Raw genomic sequence first — 22145 nt, 5'->3', positions numbered from 1 at the left:
CTCTTGGCTTTGCCATCCGCCGACCCTTCAGCCCCGGGACTGGGCGCCTCCGCCGGCGCAGCTCGCGGAGCGGGGGCCGGTCTCCTGCTCGCCTGTCGCGCCTCCACGTCGGATAACCAGCGCTGGAACTCGTCGGACTCCGAGGGGGACCCGGAGACGGAGCCCGGGCCGCCTGTGGAGCGCTGCGGCGGCCCTGAGCAAGGTGAGCCTCCGCGGGCCCGCAGACCGTCCCGGGGCGGGGGCTGCGGAAGGTGCCGGGGTGCGGGGCTGACGGCGCCGCTGGAGCGCCTAGGTCAGGGTGGGCTGGGGAAGCGGGGAACTGCCCTACTCGCCTTCCCTGCGGCTTGTGAGCCGCTGAGGACCGGGAAAGTGGGATCCAGTTCGGGAGATGCGCTGCAGACCGCCACTCGAGTCCCAGCTGTCCCGGGCGTGGGAATTTGCGTTGGGCTAAGGCGGCATCCCAAGTAGTACAGGGCCGCGGGGAGGGGTGGGGTGGTGGTCCTGGTGGCGGTTCAAATCTGACCTTTCTAACTAGGTGAGTCTGGAGGTGCTTCTCGGAATAGGTTCGGGGGACTCTGCTGCCCAGGCTGTATAGACAAGCCAGTTGACTCGGTTTGGACCCGCAATCTGAGGCGGTAGTCATTTTCGGTGTAGTGCGAGGTATCCGTGTGGAGCGCTTGTGTACTTTCCCCGTCACTCCTTACCCCGTTTCAGAAAAGAACTGTTTAATTGACACGTGGTGCCTTGGGTACAAAACTATTAATAGTAACTTGGAGCTTGTCAGATTGGAGACCAACCTTTAGTCCAGGAAGAAGAGTAGCATTTAAAAAAATGTCTTTTTGTAGTAAGGGGCACAGAATAAGGCAAAAACATTCTATTTTTTTTTCTGTGTTTTTAAAAACTCCTTTCCAAAATCTTAGCAAAGTAAACAGTCATGTACAGGACTGAAATTGAGTGATCTCTTGATAATGCTTTTTTAAAAAGTTTTTGCTATGAGTAGACTCATAGCGTTTTCTACTTCTCTCCCTTCCTGTGAAACTTTCAGAAATGGCTGGAGCCAGCTGTTAACTTGGAGAGGGGGAGCTGAGGCCAGTCCCTCAACAAGCTGGTCATCAGATACCAGGTCATGTGCAACCACTGGCTATTAAGAAATCACTCTGCTTCCATCTTTGAGTCATTCGGACATCATTTGTGGGATTGTTTCATATTAGGCTTTTATGTATGAGAAGCGGTGTAGGAAAGGCATGAGTATGTCAAACTCAAGGCTTTTCGTTATATAGCTGACAAATTGTGTTGTGTGTTGATAGAATCTCCCCAGGGTTTCTTTCGATTAAATGTATCTTACAATTTAGAACTCTGCATTGACCATACCGTGTAATAGATAAACATTTTCAGATGGGGAAGTGTGAAGTGTGTTGTTTTCAATGATTTATTGAGAGTTTCATCACTTTTCTCATTAGATGAGAAGCAGATTGTCATATTAGTATCATTGTAATATTGTTTTATAAAACATGCTGTACTTTTGACCTGTTATCACTTTTTTGAAGGTGCCGAGGAGGGGTGTAACTGGTGAATAAAGGTCTCCTGCTCTGAGTACAGTATTAACTGTATGCAGAGTAGAATAGTAGATATACCAGAGATTAAAAAATGGGAAGACTATCTCCTTGGTATTTAAGTGTGTACAAATGCAGTATTTGACCACTATCAAGGGTAATAGGTTCAATTTTGGCTGTTGCTCTGTATGTAGAATCAACAGGAATAAAGCTTTTGGTATTATTCTTTTTTTTTTTTTTTTTTTTTGGTACTGGGGATCGAACTCTGGACCTTGTGCCTGTGAGGCAGGTGGCGGAACCACTGAGCTAAATCCAGCCCTTTGGTATTATTCTTAATAACTGTGAAGGACATTTCCCTGAAATTCAAAAATTTATGGTTATATCTGTTTTTTGGAAGCTTTTAGTTAAGGGTGTTTTGTTTTTTGAAGGTGCTGGGTGTCAAAGCTAGGGGCTGTCGAATGCTAGCTGAGTATTCTACAACTGAGCTACATAGCCCTAGTTGTAGCAAGAGTACTTTATATTAAATGCACACACTGGGGATGGTACCTGTTTTTAAGTTTAAAGAACACGTTACATATTTCAAGTTCTTTACTTGATCATTTACTTATCTATAGTGCTTGACACAACAAAGGTTTCGTTTTTCATCATGGTCAAATATTGTGTATATTGTAGATATGGGGAAGCAGTTGGGCTCCTCACAGTTATGAACCATATGAGGAATACAGTACCTGATACTGAAACAACAGTTACCACTCAGCTTCTGTTCTTTTCCTTCTGTGGAGTAATGTCAATAAGTCCCAACACTAATTTCTTCTCCCCTAGGATAGAATGGATCTGAAACAGGAGAGTGTTTGAATTTGTATTAAAAATATGCCAGTCCAAAGTCTTTTTCTTCTATATAATAATCTGAAATCCTTATGAAAGTTTCCCAGAATAGTGGATAGATTGTGATTTTAGGTGCTCATCACACATGTCAGGGTGAAACATTGTTGGGAAAAGACTTACACCTTAGTAGGTCTTGAAAGCAGCTTAGCCTGGTAAAATAAAGTTTATCTCAATCTCCCCCATGGTTTTCTGAATCCTCGCCCCTACCTGTTGCCTAAAATTCTGTGAGTCCCTGTCAGTGCTGCCCTTTTCATAGAGCTTTTTCTTTGCTGGTCATTGAAGACAGCCTTCCCTTGATTTCCCATAGTGTTTTTTTTTTTTCGATTTGCTTCTGACTCTCGTTCTAAGTATATCTTTTTTTGTTCTTAAATTTGTGCTTGCTGGACTGTAGGCTACAGGAGTTTGGATTCTCTTGTCATGTCTAGAATATTGCCTTGTCTGAATTGTTAAATGGGGAAGTAAGGGAATGAACCTGAGAGCGAAGGTGAAAACTTGCCTTCCAGGTACAATAATAGCAGCTCAGGGCCGGGGGTTTAGCTCAGTGGCACCGCACCTCCCTTGCAGGTGCAAGGTCCCGAATTCAATCCCTGGTTAAAAAAAAAACCCAAATAGCAGCTCGAATTTACTGAGTAGAGTCCTGGAGCTTCTATAATTTGTGGATTTCTCTATTCTGAAATAATACACATCATAGGTACATAATTGCTTGGGACTCTCTGGTCCCTTGGGAAATGGTCTAACAAGAGACATTGACAGTTTCATAAGCTAGGCGTGCAAATACTGTGTGCTAGACACTAAATTTAAGGGTAAATATATGGAGAGTCTTAAATACCAATCCATCCATTGTTAAAATAGGCAGTGGGAAGCTGCCCATGTAAATTGAGGAGCTGGAGTCACAATAAAATTAATATGTAGGCACGTGTGGGCAATATGCCTTTTGTGTAAATAAGTTTATGTAATTTATGAAGAAGCAGAAGATACTAGACAAAGTTATTAGGCCTCAGGAATCAAGAAACTTGATAATTTTATTGAATAATTGAATATGTGAAAGACAAGGCTAATGTAAGGATTGAATTTTTTCCCTTTTTTAAATTAGTACATGTTTGCTGTAGGTAATAGTTACATTTCTTGGGGGAGGGTGTTGGTACCTGTAGATGACACATCTCAGTCCCTCATCTCCCTACTTCCTTGTAGGGAACCAGGGCAAGGGGACATTACTAGAATCTCTGCAGTAATTTCTAATCTCCTGCGAGCCAAGGCAGCACGAGGGGAATTAATTACAGGAAAGGTAGAAACCTGAGACTTTGAGAAGAAGCTGAGCTTTGGGTCTGATCAGTGCTGCTCTGGGAGGCGAAGAGGAAAGCCCCCAGCTTACTGCACCACATCAGGAGAAACAAATGTAACAAAAGACTTGCAGGGAGTTCAGCACATCCTGCCTAAACAAGATGTAACAGTCCAAGAACAATGAGGAACGGAGTAGATGTTTGTTCTTCCCAGGATGTTTTCAGCTCCCAGGATGTTTCTTGTCCTGGAGAATCACAGCCTCACGGGATCATTGAGGTCTCAGTTGTGACCAGAGGCCAAAATGGAGTTAAGTCTCAGAATTCCATGGGTGGGCTGTAGGCAAGAGAACTAGGCTAACCAAATGATTTTACCCTGAAATTATGTAGCGTTGCTCCCGACGCTTCTACTGTCTTTTATTTTCTCTTTACAGTATTTGTATTTTGAGCTTCTCATAGAAGAGGAACCATGTAATATTTAACCTTCTTCTGTGTTTGATTTATTTCACTTAACATTATGGTTTCAAGGTGCCTCCGTTTTCCTACAAGTTTACCCATCTTTATGGCTGAGTAGCACCCATTATGTATAAATACCATACTTTATATATTCATCTTTTGACAGACATTTAGGCTGCTTCCAAGATTCAACTATTATGTATTGTGCTACTATAAATATGGCTATGCGTGCATATCTTAAGGGTTTAATGTGAAGGAAAAATTAATAGAATTCGGTGATGAGCTATAAGGAATGAGAAGGGACAGATTATCTTCTGTGACTAAGCATTTTCATTATTTTATTCAGCCATTCAAACAATAGGTAGAGAAACACAAGCTCCAAGAAATGAACCTCTCAAAGCTCTTTTCACAGGAAGTAGTGAAGTAGTTGAGTCTATTTAATCTTGTATCTGCTATTCTGTTCATGTAATGTACTGTAAGCCTACACGAGGTTTGAGTCTGCCTGACTACAGAATTGTGTACAGCCAAGAAAATAGGAACAGAGGGAAGAACACCTTGCAGAAGAAGGAGAGTTCAGTTTTGTTTGTAACAGTCATTTACTTGAAGTTGGTATCTAAATGGTGGTAAGTTGAAAGCAGTTACAAATAAGGAATAGTGACTAGGGAGCCCCTAGAGATTGTTAGTATAGGTGAGTTCTTACAGAGGGTTGTAAAAATGGGCTTTAAAGATTTAAAAGTTGAACCTATCTCAAACATGCTCAATTAGGGAATAGGAAAAGAAAGATTTCTCCACAGGTGAAGAACCTGAGCCAGTTCGTTACATGGAAACAATCAATTTGGAAGTAGTTTTTGGAACTAGTACATATTTTTTGGAATTGTTTATACTTAAAACCCCAGAGCATAAAGAAAAACAAGCAAAATTAAGTTTTCTCATAGAAGTTCCATTTTTTTCTTTGCCATTTTATTGATGGTGATTTCTGTGCATCAGTGTTTGAGTGACATAGAAATCACTTTTAGGTACAGAATTAGAATATACCAAGGAGAATATACCAAGTATTTTTTCAAAAACCAATTTATTAGAAAATAAACCAGGGCTAGGGATTTATCTCTTTGGTGCCATGATTGCCTGCCAAGTGCAAGGTCCTGAGTTTGATTTCCGGTTCCCCCCCCATACCAATTAATTAGAAAATATATCCTTAGAGAAACTTGGAAAATGAACTGAGCATTTTAAATACGTAGTATTGAGTTCTATAGGGGAAGAATTAAAGTTGATGTGGACTGAAGATCTCATCTAGTATTTTTACTTTGATGTCGTTATGACTGTCATCAGTTTTCATACGAGGTTAACTTATAATAAAAGGAGAATTTTGGCAGTGCTTGGCCCCACACTTCTGTTGATTTAGAAGCCTTGGCGCAGTACCTGGTGTGAGAGAGAGACTATAACTGGACTTACTTTTCTGTTGACTGAGTTCATTGTGACAGGGCCAAGAACCGTTTCTAAATGTCATGAAGGTGTGAGGAGGGGGAGGATAAAAGCATGCAAAGAACAAAGCAGAACTTTGCATCAGAATCTTGCTTTGGCTTGATTCTTTAGATGTTAGAGATAAGAAAGTGTTGTATTTTATTTCCTGCCTATTAAACTATTGTAAAAATGACTAAAAATCATATAGTCTCAAAAATCTCAACTTTTCATGTTACCATTTTATTGCTTATGCTCATAACTAAATTAGAACTCATGTTTTGGTTTTAAAAGTTTGGATTTCTGACTTTGATATTTTTTTTCCTCCTGTGCCTTCCCTTTTCCACCCCCAGTGGGCAAACTACATTCATGGGTGGCAGGATCGTTGGGTAGTTTTGAAGAATAATACTCTGAGTTACTACAGATCTGAAGATGAGACAGAGTATGGCTGAAGGGGATCCATCCGCATTAGCAAGGCTGTGATCATGGTGAGTTCCTATTTCTCTTCAACAAGGATTCACTGAGCATCACCTATAGTCAGGAACCATATACATCTGTGAACAAAATGAACATCCATGCTTTGGTGGAGCATATTTTCTAATACTTTTTTTTTTCTTTTTGGTACCGGGGATCAAACTCAGGACCTTGCGCTTGAGAGGCAGGCCCCGGGACTGCTGAGCTAAATCCCCAGCCCTCTTACACTTTTTTCATCAGTTATTTTGGCGTGCTTATCACTATGTAGTGTTGTTTTGTATAGGTATGTAATATTTCATATCCAGTGAAATTGGGACATTTACTTCATAAATTATGGAAAGAGTTAAATCAGGAAAATCATATAAAATTTACATCTTATTTTCAGCTTAAAATATATAAATATATATTCATTTGCCAGGTTTTTCATGTTGAGCAAATGTCATCTTTTGTGATGCTGAGAATTGTTACTGTGTTAACTGTATCCATAATTATGTACAATCTAGTTTCCAGTTTTGCTTCCCCTAAAGTGGAGTGAGAGTTGAAAGGTACTTTTGAAAAACTGATTCTGGGCTCTTTCTGTGACGTTCCCTAACATCTTGCAATTGTGTCACCTTTATCTAATGTAACATCATTTTTTTTTTTTTTTTTTTTTTTTTTTGGTACCGGGGATCAAAATCGGGTCCTTGTGCTTGCCGCTTGGGCAGCAGGCAGCGAAACCACTGAGCTAAATCCCCGGCCCTAGTGTAACACCTTTGAAAGGAATAACTCACTTTTGAGTCATTCTACTTAGTTTACATTCAACTCTGGACTGCAGTCCATAGACTTAATGTAATTCATTTGTGTAAGAATAAAAAGTGGACTGGCCTAAACAGGTTTGGGAATAACAACTGACTTGTTTAGCATGTAATTCAGTTATACTGGGATCAGGAGTGTTTGATTATGGCTGGATGGAGTGGCTTATGCCTGTAATTCCAGCCTTTTGGGAGGCTGAGGCAGGAAGATTCCAGGTTCAGACCCAGCCTGAATAACTGAATGACTTGGCATGACCTTATCTCAAAATAAACAATTTTTAAAAGATTTGGAATGTAGCTCAGTGCTGAGGTGCTGGGTTCAGTTCCCAGCACTGAAAAAATTAAAAGTTCTTAATTGTAACAAAAATAGTGAGTTGAGAGTGGCTAGAATGCCGTATCCACATTTATATTTAGTAAAGGGCTAAAACTATATTGGCTACGGTAGGACAGGTAAATGGAGATAGCTCAGTTAAGGGGGCTATTGTAGTTAATGTCTAACGTTGGGTATGCTAAAATAAGAGTATACATTTTATTCCCCCATTCAAAGAGAAATCACATTTTCTAATAGAATTTATTTTACTTTCCTTATAAAAGTAAAAGGTATACTTTGGATTTGTTACTGTTTGTATCTCATTTATGTCATGCATTTAAGGAAAATCTTACAGAATTTTTCCATCATTTTTTATACATTTGATATATTCAAGTTTGAAAAGAGAAGCTTAGTTAGATATCAAGTTGGAAAAGCAGGAATTGTTTGGAAGCATTAAGCTACTATTCTTCATTCTAGGGACAATTTTAAATAAATATTTTGAACTTTAAAGCTCAATATTTACTTTGATGTGTGGTAGATTATAGTGTTTTGATATATATTTATCCAGTCTACTATTTTCAAAGTTTTTCTCTTGGGGCAAGGATTTAGCTCGGTGGTTCTGCTGCCTGCTTTGCAAGTGCAAGGTCCCAAGTTCGATCCCCGGTACCAAAAAACAAAACAAAAACAAAACAAACAAAAACAACAACGTTTTTCTCTTAAGATAAATCATTATTCATCGGGATAGAATAGTGGATGGAAATATAGTTTATGATCTTGAAGTGTCTTTCCACGGGTTCTTCCCTGCTCCCCTTCTTTTGCATATGTCAGGTACATATTAATTGTAGTAACTGACTCTTTGAAAACAATGTTGATGATTGATGTCAAAATGGGAGGGAAGTAAATATTATCTTTATCGTCTCCCAAGTAGCAGTATCCCTAGAGTACCATGGTCGTCTCGTTGGATTTAAATATAGTTATCCTATCTTGAAATATTGGCTGTAGTAATAATTCATGCCTTATTTGAAGAAAAGTGTTTTTTTGGTACCGGGTATCGAACTCGGGACCTTGCGCTTGCGAGGCAGGTGCCAGAACCACTGAGCTAAATCGCCAGCCCAAAGAAAAGTTTTAATAAACATTTTTGTTGCATCTGCGGGGTAGAGAGCACTATGTTACTTCATTGTAGATTTTTTGTGTGTGTGATAGTTACATTTGTATGCAGAACTTTCAGTTTGTTATATAGTTATAAGGAATGGGTAGAAAAGTGGGACTGTTTGAATACTTTGGAAGGAAAGATGGACAAGTGACTAGTGGGAATATATTAAAAACATTTATTTCTAGTAAAAAAAGAAAATCAGCCCGATTGTTTGGGTCACCTGCAGTTCAATTTGATGAAATTGAACTGACAAGGGACTTGGGAGACAGCGTTGAGGAGCTCAGGCCAGAGAGGGGGCACATGCCAGGGAAGGAGGAGGTGGGAACTTGCGTGTGGGAGGGGACGCACTCTGCCGTTGGAGTCCCCTCCCCCCTAACGGTGGCCCATAACGGTGGCGATGAGCAGGCAGGCAAGGCTTGAGGCTGCACCAGAAAATGACCCACAGCCTCCAAACAGGGTCTGGGAGGACATGGTAAAGGGCAGGAGTAAGAAGTGCAGAGAGGCGGAGTCCGGAGCCACTCTTGACCTCCGCGCCTGGGTAGCCCGAGCTAGAGAAGCAGCCGCGCGCGCATGGACGCGGCCTCCGGGAACCTGGCCGGCCTCGCGGGGGAGCTCCCGCCCGACGTCCTGGCGGGGGCCCCCGAGAAGGCGCGCACCCTGCAGCAGCCTGGGACCCACCAGGGCGTCAGGCTGGGCCTCTCAAGGGGGCGAGAGGGCGCCAGGCCTGCAGGGGTTGCAGCCTGGACAGAGATGGGGCAGATGGGGACCCACGCTGAAGGGGCTTAGGCTGTGTCCAGGATCCGGGGCTCAGCGCTCAGCCCTGTGCCTGCAAAAGTTACCTTAGTGCTAACAGCCAGCTTCAGACTTTGTAAAAATGACTGGCTGCCTCTCGTGGACTGACGTTAGGTTGCCCTGCGTTTAGAACAGACAGTATGCTCCTGGGGATTGATACCGGTTTACTTCCATCTTGCTGGAGAGTTTTAATATCTAAAATTGTAGGCTTTTAAAAATGTAAGCACTGGAAGGTTTTTCCTTCTCCATTTATAGCCCTTGTTTTCTGTAGCTTGACAGAAAACTGAAATGCTGCTGTCTTAGTGACACCAACGGTGAGTGAAGCCCTTGTTCAGGCGGCTCCTGATAGGAATGGGGATGTGGTTGGATGTCTCTCCGTGCAAGTTATTGCCACTACTTTCCACCCTTTGTTGTCTGGCTGGGGGGTTTGGTGTGAGAACCTGTCTGAAACGTGGTATGGAGATTTTAACAGCTGTGTTAAAATGACCACAGACACATCCGCAGCCAGAATCATCAGGACTTGGAAACTATTTCCCCAAATCCAAGCTCCAACCCGCTGGGGTCTGTCCCCCAGAAGACACCTGATGAGAGTTGCAGTGATGACTGACCGTGGCAGTGTTTCTGGAGCTCAGAAGAGGGAAATCGTACTTCAGGTTGGAAATGGGAAAGGAGATCGGCAAAGACTTTCAGGAAAAGGTAGGATTAGAATTGTAACAAGTAGTGCTAAGCTTTGGATGTGTGCGGCTGGTGCTGGAACTGCAGGGTGGTAGTCACCAGGGTCCCTCAGCAAGAGAACAGTCTGGCTGGAAGAGAGTTTCTGAAAGAGGAGGAAGTGGGAAGCAGGTTGGAAGATTGTTTGGCACCAGTCCTGGAGAGCCTGATTATGGTTGGGAGCAGGGCATTCATTCTGTAGGAAGGCACGAGTTGGTTCTTCTCTTTTAAAAATCATATGAGCCACTTTAAGTACAGTAGCATTTAGTACACTGAGTGATTTTTAAGTAGGAGAGCGACTTGATCAGAAGTGTAGTTCACAGTGAACACGACAGCAGGGCCTAGATGGATTGGACATTGACCGAGAAAGGAGAAGCATGGTTGTCAAAGCACTACTAGACTCCGGGCTGCGGTGGTGTAAAGGAGGGTTGCAACGGTAGGGATGGATAGGAGAGGACAGAGGTGAGAGTTGATGGAGAAAGATTGCAAAGACTAGATAGATGGCAAGATCCAAAAGATGGGAAGGGGAGAGAAAGGAAGAGAAAGGTCATCCAGGAATAAAGATTATGGATTGGAAAATTATCTTTGTAAAAGTGGAAGTGGAACTTGAAGATGTGGTGAGATTTTCAAGGGATATCATCATGGAGAGAAAAGGGCCGTAGGTAAATGTACTTTGGGAAAACTTTTAAACTTGAAGAGATAAAAGGAATTAAAAATCAGGTTAACGGTGTAATATGTGAGTATTTAGAAAAATAAAACCAGGAGAGTTGGTATGACAGAAGATTAGAAAAATACAAGTATCTGATCAAATACTGCAAAAAGATAGAAAAGCTTAAAAATTGAGGGAGGCCATTGATTTTGATAATGGAAACATTGGTCAAGTAAGAGAATTATGGAAGCTTATAAGAAAAGTAGGTGGAAATAGGAGGGGTAGGGGAAAGGAAAGAAGGGAATGGAATTAATATGAGAAAATGAACAAATAGAAACAAAGTCTTTGTAAATAGGGAGGGATGGAGGGGTTGAAGGGAGGGCAGGGAAGGGGAAAAAATAAGAACCAAGAGAGTATGTAAAGGTGCATATCTGCAATGATGAATGTCATTATATTGTACGCCTAAAATGTACCAATAAAAGGATAAAAAAATGGAAGTAGGCCAAGAACCTTGTCACTGAATGGGAAGAGGGGGAAGGGCCGTTGGCTCATGGGAAGAGTTTTAGCTTCTAGGAGAAGGAAAGACTGAAGGGAAAGGTTCAGGGGAGGGAGTGAGATGGAGGATCCAAGAAAGGGAAGACTTGAAGGAGCAAAGTCTGGAATATTTGGCATGGGAAAATGAAGGGCACAACTTGTGAAGCTAACTGTGGAAGGAGGAGAGCTGCTCTCTCTTCTGAGGTGGTGAATACAAGAGCAAGAATTATATAGAGAAGTGTTAGGGGGAATGTAAAAGTAGCTCTAAAAGAAGTTAAGAGAGCTTGTTCTCACTGGTTTTGTTTTAGTAAGGTAAGAAACTGGTTCACCTTCTTTGGTGAGCTGCTGGAAATGGGAGCAGGTTAGCTGGTGAGGAGCTGGAGGTGGGAGCAGGGATTCAGGGTGAGGAGCCTGAGATGGGGGAAAGGGTGGAGAGTGTGGAGCTCAGAGTGGGAAAAAGGAATCCAGAGCAGTTGCTTCAGCACAGACGTTCTTGTGATAATTACTTTATGCATTTGGAATATTAGCATAATCTCTCTCTCTCTCTCTCTCTCTCTCTCTCTCTCTCTCTCTCTCTCTCTCATGAGTGGTTGTGAGAGTCAGAACAATTTTGAGGATCATTGAGAAGCTGGATGGATTTGTTAGCATGTTGATCTTTTCCATTTAAGTACCATATGTAAGAAGTTTGCCAGTATATATAATTTTCAAACAATACTGTGTACTAGCGTGGTTGAGCAACACAGTTTCTGGTACTGTATTTGTTACAGTTAATGAAGCCTTAGCAGAGACACATCTTTTTGGAGTTCAGTGAAGTTTTAACTTCAATTTCAGAGTGGTTCCAAGTGTAGTAGATAGAAAGTGTCATCCTGGGGCTGAGAACACTTGCCTGGCAGGCAGCAAGCCCTGAGGTCCCAGCACCACCACAAATAAAATATGTTTTTCTTTGAAGATCCAGTGAGTAAACCGTTTAAGTTTGCAAGCCACATGCTCACTCTTCATCTTTTTAAAATTTATTTTCACAATCTTTAAGAACAGTAGAGATCTTTTTTAGTTTCCAGCCAGTGAAATAACGGTCTGTGTACTATGGTTTGCCCATCCTAATATGAAATGAGTATATCTTTTGAGAAGTGTTTGAAAGGCGCCCAGGGTCAAAAGTTATATGGGGATAGATTTGGAGATGCCTGTCTGGGAATTTCAGCATTGCAATTTTTAATTGAATTTGAATTGATTTTGTTAGTGAAGGGAAATAATGTTTGAAATTTTTAAGATTAAAGTTGATGGTTTTAAAATGACTTGGGACAACCTGAAGAAATACTGTTACAAAGTCTTGGGAGGAGGCAGAATTTCTTGAATAGTTAAATAATTCATTTCTGCATGACAGTGAGGAGAGGATACTTGGAAAATTATCGAAATCAATACTTTCAAAACTAGAAATAAACCCAAAGCTTACAACAACCCAGTGAACATTAATTGAAGAAAAGAAACAGAACCTCCATAAGAACAGTGGTGGTTTTTTTTGTTCTTTGATTGGTGCATTTTAGGTATCCAATGTGTTTACATTTATCATCAGGTGCTTGTACCCGTATATGATGCATCTTCCTTCTGATTTTTTCCCCATTGCCTGTGCACTCTTCATCCCCTCCACCCTTCCATATTTACATAAATTTTGTTTCCATTTTTTTTCTTTTCTCATACTTTTTCCTTTCCCTTCTTCCCTTTCTCCTTCCCCTCCCACCACCCCTACACCTTTGGACCTTTTTCTATTTCAAATTATCAATTATTCATTTTAATCTTTGTTTATACTTTCAGTTTCTCACACTAGAGAAATTATTTGATATTTACACATATGTGTCCTATTTATTTCACTTAAGCGTATGGCCCAAGATGTATCCATTTAGCTATAAATGTCTCTAGTTTCTCTTTCTTCATGGCTGAGTAGTACTCCATTTTATAAAAACAACCACATCTTTATCCAATTTCCAGTTGATGTTCATTTGGGCTGTTTCCAAGGTTTAGCTATTACAAACTGTGCCGCTATAAACATGGGTGCACATACATCGCTGTGGTATGATTCTTTTAATTCTTTGGGGAAGATCCCCAGCAGGTGAATAGCTGGGTCAAATGGGACCTCTAGCCCTAGTTCTTTGAGGTATCTCCATACTGATTTCCACAGTGGTTGCACCAGTCTTCCCTCCCAGAAACATTGGAGAAGGGTTCCTTTCCACACCCTCGCCAGCATTTGTTATTGGTTGATTTCATGATAGCAGCCATTCTTTCTGGGGTGAGGTGGAATCTCAGCGTTGTTTTCATTTGCATCTCTCGAATGACCAGTGATGTTGAACATTATTTCATATGTTTATTTGTTATTTCTACTTCTTTTTCTGAGAAATATCTGTTCATTTCAGATGCCCATGTTTGGATTGGGTCTTTAAATTCGGGAGGTCTGATTTTTTAAAGTTCTTTATAGATTCAAGATAGTAGACATTTGTCTGAGGAACAGCAGGTGAAAATTTTTTCCCACATTGTGGGTTGTCTCTTCACCCTGCTGGTGGTTTCTCTTGCTGTGCAGAAGCTTTTCAGTAGGAAAAGATACCACATGTTGATTGTTGGTGTTAGTTCACGGGTGACTGAGGTTTTGTTCATAAAATCTTTTCCTACACCAGTGTCTTCAAGGGTTCTACCTAACCTCTGTTCCAGCTGGTTCAGCATTTCTGTTTTAATATTTAGACCTTTAATCTATTTGGATTTCAGTTTAGTGCATGGTGAGAGATATAGGTCTAGTTTTAATCTTTGGCAAGTTGAAACCCAGTTTTTCCAGCACCATTTGTTAAAGAGGCTATCTTTCCTCCAGTGAGGGTGTTTGGCTCCTTTGTTGAAGATGAAGTGGCTGAGTGTGTCTGGAGTTGTTTCTGCATCTTCATAACTGTTCCACTGGTCCTCAGCTCTGTTTCTTTGCCAGTGCCATGCTGATTTTATCACGGTGGCTTTGTAGTATAGTTTCAAGTTGGGGGTTGTGATATCCCCTGCCATGTCTCTGTTGTCTAGAATTGCTTTTGCTATTCTAGGTCTCTTCTTGTTCCAAATGAATTTTTGGATTGTTTTCTCAAGGTCCCTGAAGTATGCTGCTGGAATTTCCATTGGGATTGCATTGAATCTATATAGCAGTTTTGGAAGTATGGACATTTTCACTATGTTGAGTCTTCCTACTCAGGAGCAAACGATGTCTTTCCATTTTCTGTTATCGTCTTCAATCTCTCTTTTCAGAGTGCTATAGTTTTCAGAGAAGAGGTCTTTGATTTCTTTTGTTAGGTTGATTCCTAGGCATTTCAGTTTTTTGGATGCTATTGTGAAAGGAATTGTTTGCCCTATTTCTGTCTCAGTGAGTTTGTTGTTCATATAGAGGGAAGCTATTGTTTTTTGGGTGTTGACCTTGTATCCAGCTACACTACTGAATTTCGTTCTTAAGTCTAGAAGACTTTGGGTGGAATTCTTGGGCTCTTCTGTATAGAGTATCATGTCATCTGCAAATAATGACAGTTTGACTTCTACATTTCCTATCTTTATTCTTTTCATTTCTTTCTCTTGTCTAATTGCTGTGGCTAATGTTTCCAAAACTATATTGAACAGGAGTGGTGATAGTAGACATCCTTGTCTTGTTCCTGATTTTAGTGTGAAGGATTTCAGTTTTTGACTGTTTAGTATGATATTGGCTGTTGGTTTTTCATAGATGACTTTTATCAGATTGAGGTGGAGACCATCTATTCCAATTTTTTGTAGGGTTTTTATCATAAATGCATGTTGGATTTTGTCAAATGCTTTTTCTGTGTCTATGGAGATAATCATATGGTTTTTGTCCTTGGCTCTATTGATATAGTGTATTACATTGATTGATTTGTGTATGTTGAACCATCCTTGCATCCCTGGGATGAATCCCACTTGATCAGGGTGTATGATCTTCTTGATGATCTTCTGTATTCTATTTGCCAGTATCTTATTAAGGGTTTTTGCATCTACATTCATTAGTGAGATTGGCCTATAGTTCTCTTTTTAGGTTGGGTCTTTCTCTGCTTTGGGACTCAAGGTGATGCTTGCTTCCAGGAATGAATTTGGGAGTATTGATTCCCTTTCAATTTCATTGAAGAGTTTAAACAGTAGTGGCAGTAGTCCCTCTCTAAATGTCTTGTAGAATTCAACATTGAAGCCATCAGGACCTGGGCTTTTCTTAGTTGATAAGTTTTTAATTACATTTTCAATTTCATTGGTTAATATTGAGTTTTTTAGAATTTTTAGGTCATCGTTTAATTTTGGTAATTCATACATGTCTAAGAATCTGTCCATTTCTTCTGTGTTTTCCATTTTATTGGCGTATAGGTTCTGGAAGTAGGTATTGATGATCCTCTGGATTTCTGCTGGGTCTGTTGTCATTTCACCCCTTTCATTCCTACTTGCATGGATTTGGGCCTTTCCATTTTCTGACAAGGTTGGCTAAAGGTTTGTCAATTTTGTTTATTCTTTTGAAGAACCAACTCTTGGCTTCATTGATTTTTTTTGTATCATTCTCTTAGTCTCCATTCCACTGATTTCTGCTCTGATCTTTATAATTTCCTCCCTTGTATGAGGGAGGGTTTGTCCTGCTCTTTTTCTAGAAACTTGAGGTTCAGCATAAGGTGGTTTCACTGGGTTCGCTCTGTTTTCTTCATGTGAGTATTCACTCCTATGAATTTCCCTTATAAGATTGCTTTCATTGTGTCCCATAGATTGCTATATGTTGGATTGGCATTGTCATTTAATTGTAGGCACTGTCTGATTTCTTCTTTAATTTCCTCTGTGACCTATTGGTTATTCAGAAGTGTGTTGTTCAGTTTCCATGTGTTTATGAAATTCTTTCGGTTTCTTTTGCTATTGATCTCCAATTTCATCACACTTTGGTCTGATATTATACAGGGGATAACTTCAGTTCCTTTGGACTTAAACATGTACTGTGCGCAAGTATGTGGTCTATTTTGGAGAATGTCCCATGTGCAGCTGAAAAGAATGTGCAGATTTTGTAGGGTGGAACACTCTGTAAACATCTGCTAAGTTCATTTGTTGAAGAGTTCGATTGAGTTCTAGTATTTTGGTGTTTATTTTTTGTCTAGTTGATCTATCTATTTGTGAGGGTGGGGTACTGAGGTTCCCCACTACTCTTGTATTAGTGCTTATGTGATTTTTCATGTCCGTTAATATTTGTTTTATATAGTTGGGCGCAGTAGTGTTTGGTGCATAGATATTAATGATTGTCATCTCTTCCCCTTGGATTGTTACCTTTACAAGGATGTAGTGTCCTTCTTTGTCTCTCTTAATCAGTATTGGTTTGAAATCCACTTGATCTGCAGAGAGGATAACTACACCTGCTTTTTTTCAGGTTCCTGTCTCATGGAGTATTGTTTTCCACCCTTTAACTTTCAGTCTGTGAATTTCTTTTTGAATTAAGTGTGTTTCTTGTATGCAGCATATTGTTGGATCTTGCTTCTTGACTCATTCTGCCAGTCTATATATTTTGATTGATGAATTGAGATCATTTACATTGATGGTTATAACTGATACGTAGTGACATCATTGCCATGAGTTTTTCTTTTTGTTGGATTCTCCCCCTTTGTGTTTAATTTCTTGTTGTGCCTGATGGATTCATTCTGCTGGGCTTCTTGGGGTTGTGATCCTCATTGTCTTTTCCTAGCATATTGTCTAAAACTTTTGGAAGTGCTGGTTTGGGGTTCATGAAGTTCCTAAGGTGCTCTTTGTCATGAAAGTATCTTATTTCTCCATCCATTTTGAAAGATAGTTTTGCAGGGTACATCAATCTGGGTTGGAAGCTGTTTTCCTTTAGGGCTTGGAATATGTCACTCCAAGCTCTTCTTGCCTTGAGGGTTTGCATTGAGAATTCTGCTGTCATTCTGATGGGCTTTCCGTTATACGTGATTTGTTTCTCTTCTCTAACTGCTTGTAGAATTTTGTTCTGTTGAGTTTCTAAAATCTTAACTATTATTTGCTTATGTGTAGATTTTTTTGATCAAGGGTATTTGGAGTCCTATATGCCTCACTTATCTGTATGTCAAGTTCTTTTCCCCTTCTTGGGAAGTTTTTTGCCATCCCTTTTGTGAACAGTTTTTTTATGTCATCTGCACTCTCTCCATGTTTCTGGATTGACTCTGATCAGTCTTATGTTATTCTTCTTTGTATGGTCTAGCAGCTGCTGGATTGATTTCTTGTGGTCCCTTACTATTTTAAGAAAATTTTTCTTTTCCCGGTCACTAATTGCAATGTTATCTTCTGTATCTAAAATTCTGTCCTCACATTGGCTCATTCTGCTGCGTAGACTTTTGGTGGAGTTTTTCATCCCCTGGGAATCTGTTTGCATCTGTTTTATGGAGTTCATTTGTTTCCTATGTTGGCATTCCATCATGTTCCTGAGCTCCTCTATTTTCTTAGTCTGTGTCTACTCTAGATTTCTTAATCATGTCTTGCACTATGGCCACAATCTCTGCTGTTATCTGAGAAATTATTTCTGATTTAATTTTTTCCAGATCCTCTTCTGTTGCCAGTTCAGGGAGGCCATGTGGTTGAGTATCGCATTGTTCCATCTCGTTTTACGTGATCTGTAAGTCTGTTTTTGAGACTTGTTTATGTGTCTTCTCATTTCAGTGGGGAAACGGGTTGCTGCTCACCTCCTTGGTGCTGGGTGGGGCTCTGCTCCTTTGCCCTGGGTCCGGTGGTATGGCAGCCCAAAAAGCTCAGCTGCTCGGCTCTGGGGACCTCTTCTCCTTTGCACTGGGGGCAGCAGTACGGTAGGCCAAAAGGCTCACCTCCTCAGCTCTGGACAGGGCTCTACTCCTCTGCGCTGGGTGTGGTACAGCAGCCTGAAATGAAGACATTCGAAATCCTCTCGAAAATTGAATCTAACTGCATATAAAATGATTGTATACCATACTCATGTGGGATTTATCCCAGAATTGTAAGGGTGATTCAAAATATGCAAATTGATAAGCATATTAAATCTACAGAATAAAATATTAAAACCTATAGGATAATCTTAATAGAAAAACTATTCAGCAAAGACCAATATCCCTTCATGATTAAAAACAATCAACAATTACATAGAGAAAGAATCTACTGATAAGAAGACTAAAGCAAAAAATAATGACGACCTGTAGCTTATGTCATTCTGAATAGGAAAAAGCTGAACTCATTTTTTTCTAAGACCAGAACCAAGTCAAGAATGTCCACATATAACATTCTTATTTAATATAGTATTGAAAGTCTTAGCTCGAGTAATAAAATAAGAAATAGGAGATCCAAGTAGGAAAGGAGGTCAAATTATTCTTGATTACAGATAGCATGATTTTATATGCAGAAAAATCTGAGACTTCACCAGAAACAAAAAACAAGAAACAACATAAGAACAACAAAAAAACCCTGTTGAAAGTGATGAATAAAGTCAACATACCAAAATTAGTAGCTTTTTCCCTGTGGCACTGGGGATACACAATAATGAAATTGCTGAGAAAAAAGACAATAAAGCAATCCCATTCAAAGAACTATAGTAATAAAAACCTTGAGAATAAATTTAACTTAGGAAGTAAATGATTTCTGCAATGTGGATTATAAAACACTGATGAAGAAATTTAAAACAGAAAAAAATAGACATCTCAAGGTCATGGATTGGAAGAATTAATGTTGTTAAAATATGCATACCACCCAAAGGAATCTACAGATTGAATGCAGTTCTTATTAAAATACCCATGACATTCATCACAGAAAAGAAAAACTTTGTAAAATTTGAACACCAAAAGACCTTGAGTAGCTTAAGGAATCCTGAGCCAAAAGAACAAAGCTAGAGTCATTATAATTCCTGACCCCAAGAATACTACAAGATGATAGTAATCAAAACAGCATGATGCATAAAAACATGATGCATATGCCAATGGAGCAGAATAGAGAAACCAGAAATTAGTCCATATATTCACAGCCAAATGGCTTTTGACAAAGTCAGCAAGATCATATATTGGACAATGGAAAATCTCTTCAAAAAATGGTGCTGAGAATGCTGGATATCCATATGCAGAAGAAAGAAACTAAATTCCTCTCACCACATTCAAAATTTAAAAAAAAAAGACTTAAATGTGTAAGTTCTGAGACTTTCAATGTACTGAAAAAAATATAGAGCAAAATGTTCAGGACAGTGGTCTGGATAAAAAAAATTTTGATAGCTTCAAAAGTCCAGGCAACATAAGCAAAATTGACAAATGGGATTACTTGAAACAAAACATTTCTGTGTAGCAAAGGAAACAATCAACATGTGAAGAGACAACCTACAGAATGAGAGAAACTATGTGCAAACTATTCATCCAACAAGGGATTAATTTCCAAAATATATAAAGGACTCAACTATACAGAAAAAAAACCTGACTAAAAAATACACAAATTATCTGAACTCATGTTTCTCAAAAGAGGCTACATAAATGACCAGCAAGTATATGAAAAAGTGCTAAACATCACTAATAATCAGCTCTCCTCTGCCGAAGCCCTTTCACCATGCTGTTCTGCTTTGGACCCTCCCAAATATGGACTAAAACCTTAAACTGTGAGCTAAAATAAACTACTACTTTCAGTTTTGGGTGTTGGGTATTTTGTCCTAGCAGTGAGGAAAGGAAGCAAGATGCCAAGATATGGAGTCAATCTATTTGTTTAACAGCTGAATGGATAAGAAAATTATGTATGTACTGATATCTTTATAGCTTTTGTATTTTGGATTATTTAGCTTGTAACTTAAGTAGTTACAATTAGAGAAATACTGATTGTGTTTGTTCCAGAGGATTAGTGATAGAAGGAAAGCATTTAGAATGCCTCTAATTTGCAGTACCTGGTATCAAACTTAAGACCTTGCACTTACAAGGCAGGTGCAATGACACTGAGCTAAATTCCCAGCCCCAGTGCCTCTAATTTGTAGAGTATTTTACATTTATAAGGTGTTTCTACATATATTGCCAAAATTGGACTTTGCTATAGTTCCTTGCATATTTAATAGATAAGGAAATAGAAGTCAAAATTGGTAAATAGGCAGCATTCACAGCCAAGACTTGAATTTAAGCTTTTAACTCCTATGTCAGTGTTCTTTTTAGTGTATCGTGGAAATAAAACTAAAAGAGACATGATCGCTTCTGTACCCTGAGTGTATATTGCAGTGGTGGTGAAGGTGGTGAACTGCAGTGGGCTGTTGAATGTGCAGTACGCATGACTGCCCTAAAAGCCATCTGCGTAGGGACTTGTAAGCTGCTTTCACTGAGACCATCAACAGGAAGCATTACTTGGACTTTTTTTTTTTCCAAAATCACTACCAAGCTTTTGTCTTATGTGAGTTATTACAGATGGAACAGGAAAGATATAAGAGCTGGTAAAATGCTGCAAATGATTATATTGAGTTACAGTGATAGAGTTGGGCTGCATGTTATTATTATAAAAAGTCTCTAATACTTGCATATAATATTTCTGGAAAGAAATATTTCCAATTCTATATTTATTCTATTTATTATATGGTAAAGATATGTTTGATCCACAGAAACTTTTTTTGCTGAATTCTCCAACTCAGGGTGAGTTTCTAACACATTAAGCTTTGAAGTTCTCAAATAATAATAATACTGACATTTAAATTATGACTGAGCTAAATCATTCTATTTTTCTTCCTTTTTTTTTCTTTTTTTTGGGGGACCGGGGATCGAACTCGGGTCTTTGCGGTTGCGCAGCAGGCGGCGAAACCACTGAGCTAAATCCCCAGCCAATCATTCTATTTTTCAATGGGCAAGTTGATTAAAAATATTATAGAAGAAATATTTATCCAAATGTCTATCATGCCACATACATGCATAGATAATGTGTGTTAGTTATTTTTCTGTCAAATGCTTTTGACAGACTGATAGACGGTCCTTTTAAGGACATCATTTAATTTGCAGATTACCAATTTTTTTAGTATAAAATATCATAAATCCTAGTGGTTACTTTAGTCATTTGGACCATAATAGAACGTAACCTTTATTTGACTATATAGCAGGTATGCAAATGTTACACATCACAAATATATTTCATTAAATCAGTCCCATTTTCTGAATCACAGTTGATATTTAGGACAGGATAGTTGTGGATATTGTGGCATTTAAACCCATGTCTAATTTCAGGTCCTGGAATACTGAGAATTGGGGCAGGCATGAATGGCCATGACAGATTTACAGGTGTGCTGCAGGACGTGAGGGCCTATGAACGGAAACTGACCCTGGAAGAAATTTATGAGTTTCATGCTATGCCTGCGAAGGATGATTTACACCCCATTTCTGGATATCTGGAGTTCAGGCAGGGAGAAACCAACAAATCATTTATTGTTTCTGCAAGAGATGACAATGAAGAGGAAGGAGAAGAATTATTCATTCTTAAACTAGTCTCTGTGTATGGAGGAGCTCACATTTCTGAAGACAATAGTACAGCAAGATTAGTAATACAAAAGAGTGACAATGCCAATGGCCTGTTCGGTTTCACAAGAGCTTGTATACCAGAGGTAAGTAGTAAGCTTAGAGATTTAGGGTTAGGAATTCATTTCAAGTGGATCTGTTTGAGACTGAGCTTTCTTTCATTTGGTAAGATTGCTCAGGCAACTACACTAAATCCAGAAGTGTGCTAGAGCCAGTGTTTGCAAATATGAATTACAGTCCCTGCTCTTATGAGGTCACAGTTTAAATAAGCTTAATGCATTGACAAGAATTAATAACAAGTCAGCAAATAAATCTTAACAGCGTTAAAGTTAATGCACGTTAAAAGAATGCATAATTATATGCTACAGGCAATTTAGTTTTGGCTACTGTTTTGGATACCATATAAGTAAGTGAAATAGTATGTCTGATAGCTTCTATAAATAATTATAAAAGCAACTTTCTTCCAATGTGATTTTTCATTTGTGAAACAAAGAGTTACAGCATTCTTCCATGCTGGGTGTAAATGCCTTTCTTATCAGACTTCTTGGCCAGTGTAATTCATTAGATTGTTTTACCATGGTTATCAATTCTTTGTAAGTTTTCAAA

The 22145-nt window shown here is 39.4% G+C and overlaps 1 protein-coding gene across 5 annotated transcripts in view; it reads left to right on the top strand.

Moving 5' to 3' along the window:
- Positions 1–5847: 5847 nt before the first annotated feature.
- The window catches only part of LOC147822404 (adhesion G protein-coupled receptor V1-like), a 48102-nt gene continuing 31804 nt past the window's right edge, over positions 5848–22145 (top strand). For 3 of the 5 annotated variants that reach the window (XR_015445713.1, XR_015445715.1, XR_015445714.1), the window contains exons 1-4: positions 5874–6117; positions 9421–9463; positions 9642–9845; positions 21252–21625. Coding sequence is in view for 1 of the 5 variants with exons in the window: in XM_087196870.1 (XP_087052996.1) it covers positions 9810–9845 (36 nt within the window). In the remaining 4 variants the exon portion in view is untranslated. Of the gene's footprint in view, positions 6118–9420; positions 9464–9641; positions 9846–21251; positions 21626–22145 lie in introns of all 5 variants that reach the window. The other 2 variants (XR_015445712.1, XM_087196870.1) reach the window with 2 other exon arrangements.

This window comes from Heterocephalus glaber, unplaced genomic scaffold, assembly GCF_053883595.1.
Source record: "Heterocephalus glaber isolate CG9 unplaced genomic scaffold, H.glaber_assembly_v1.0 deba00001625, whole genome shotgun sequence".
In the NCBI taxonomy this organism is placed as follows: Eukaryota; Metazoa; Chordata; class Mammalia; order Rodentia; family Bathyergidae; genus Heterocephalus; species Heterocephalus glaber.
The sequence above is the reverse complement of the archived record's forward strand: the minus strand, read 5'-3'. Positions and strand labels throughout refer to the sequence as shown.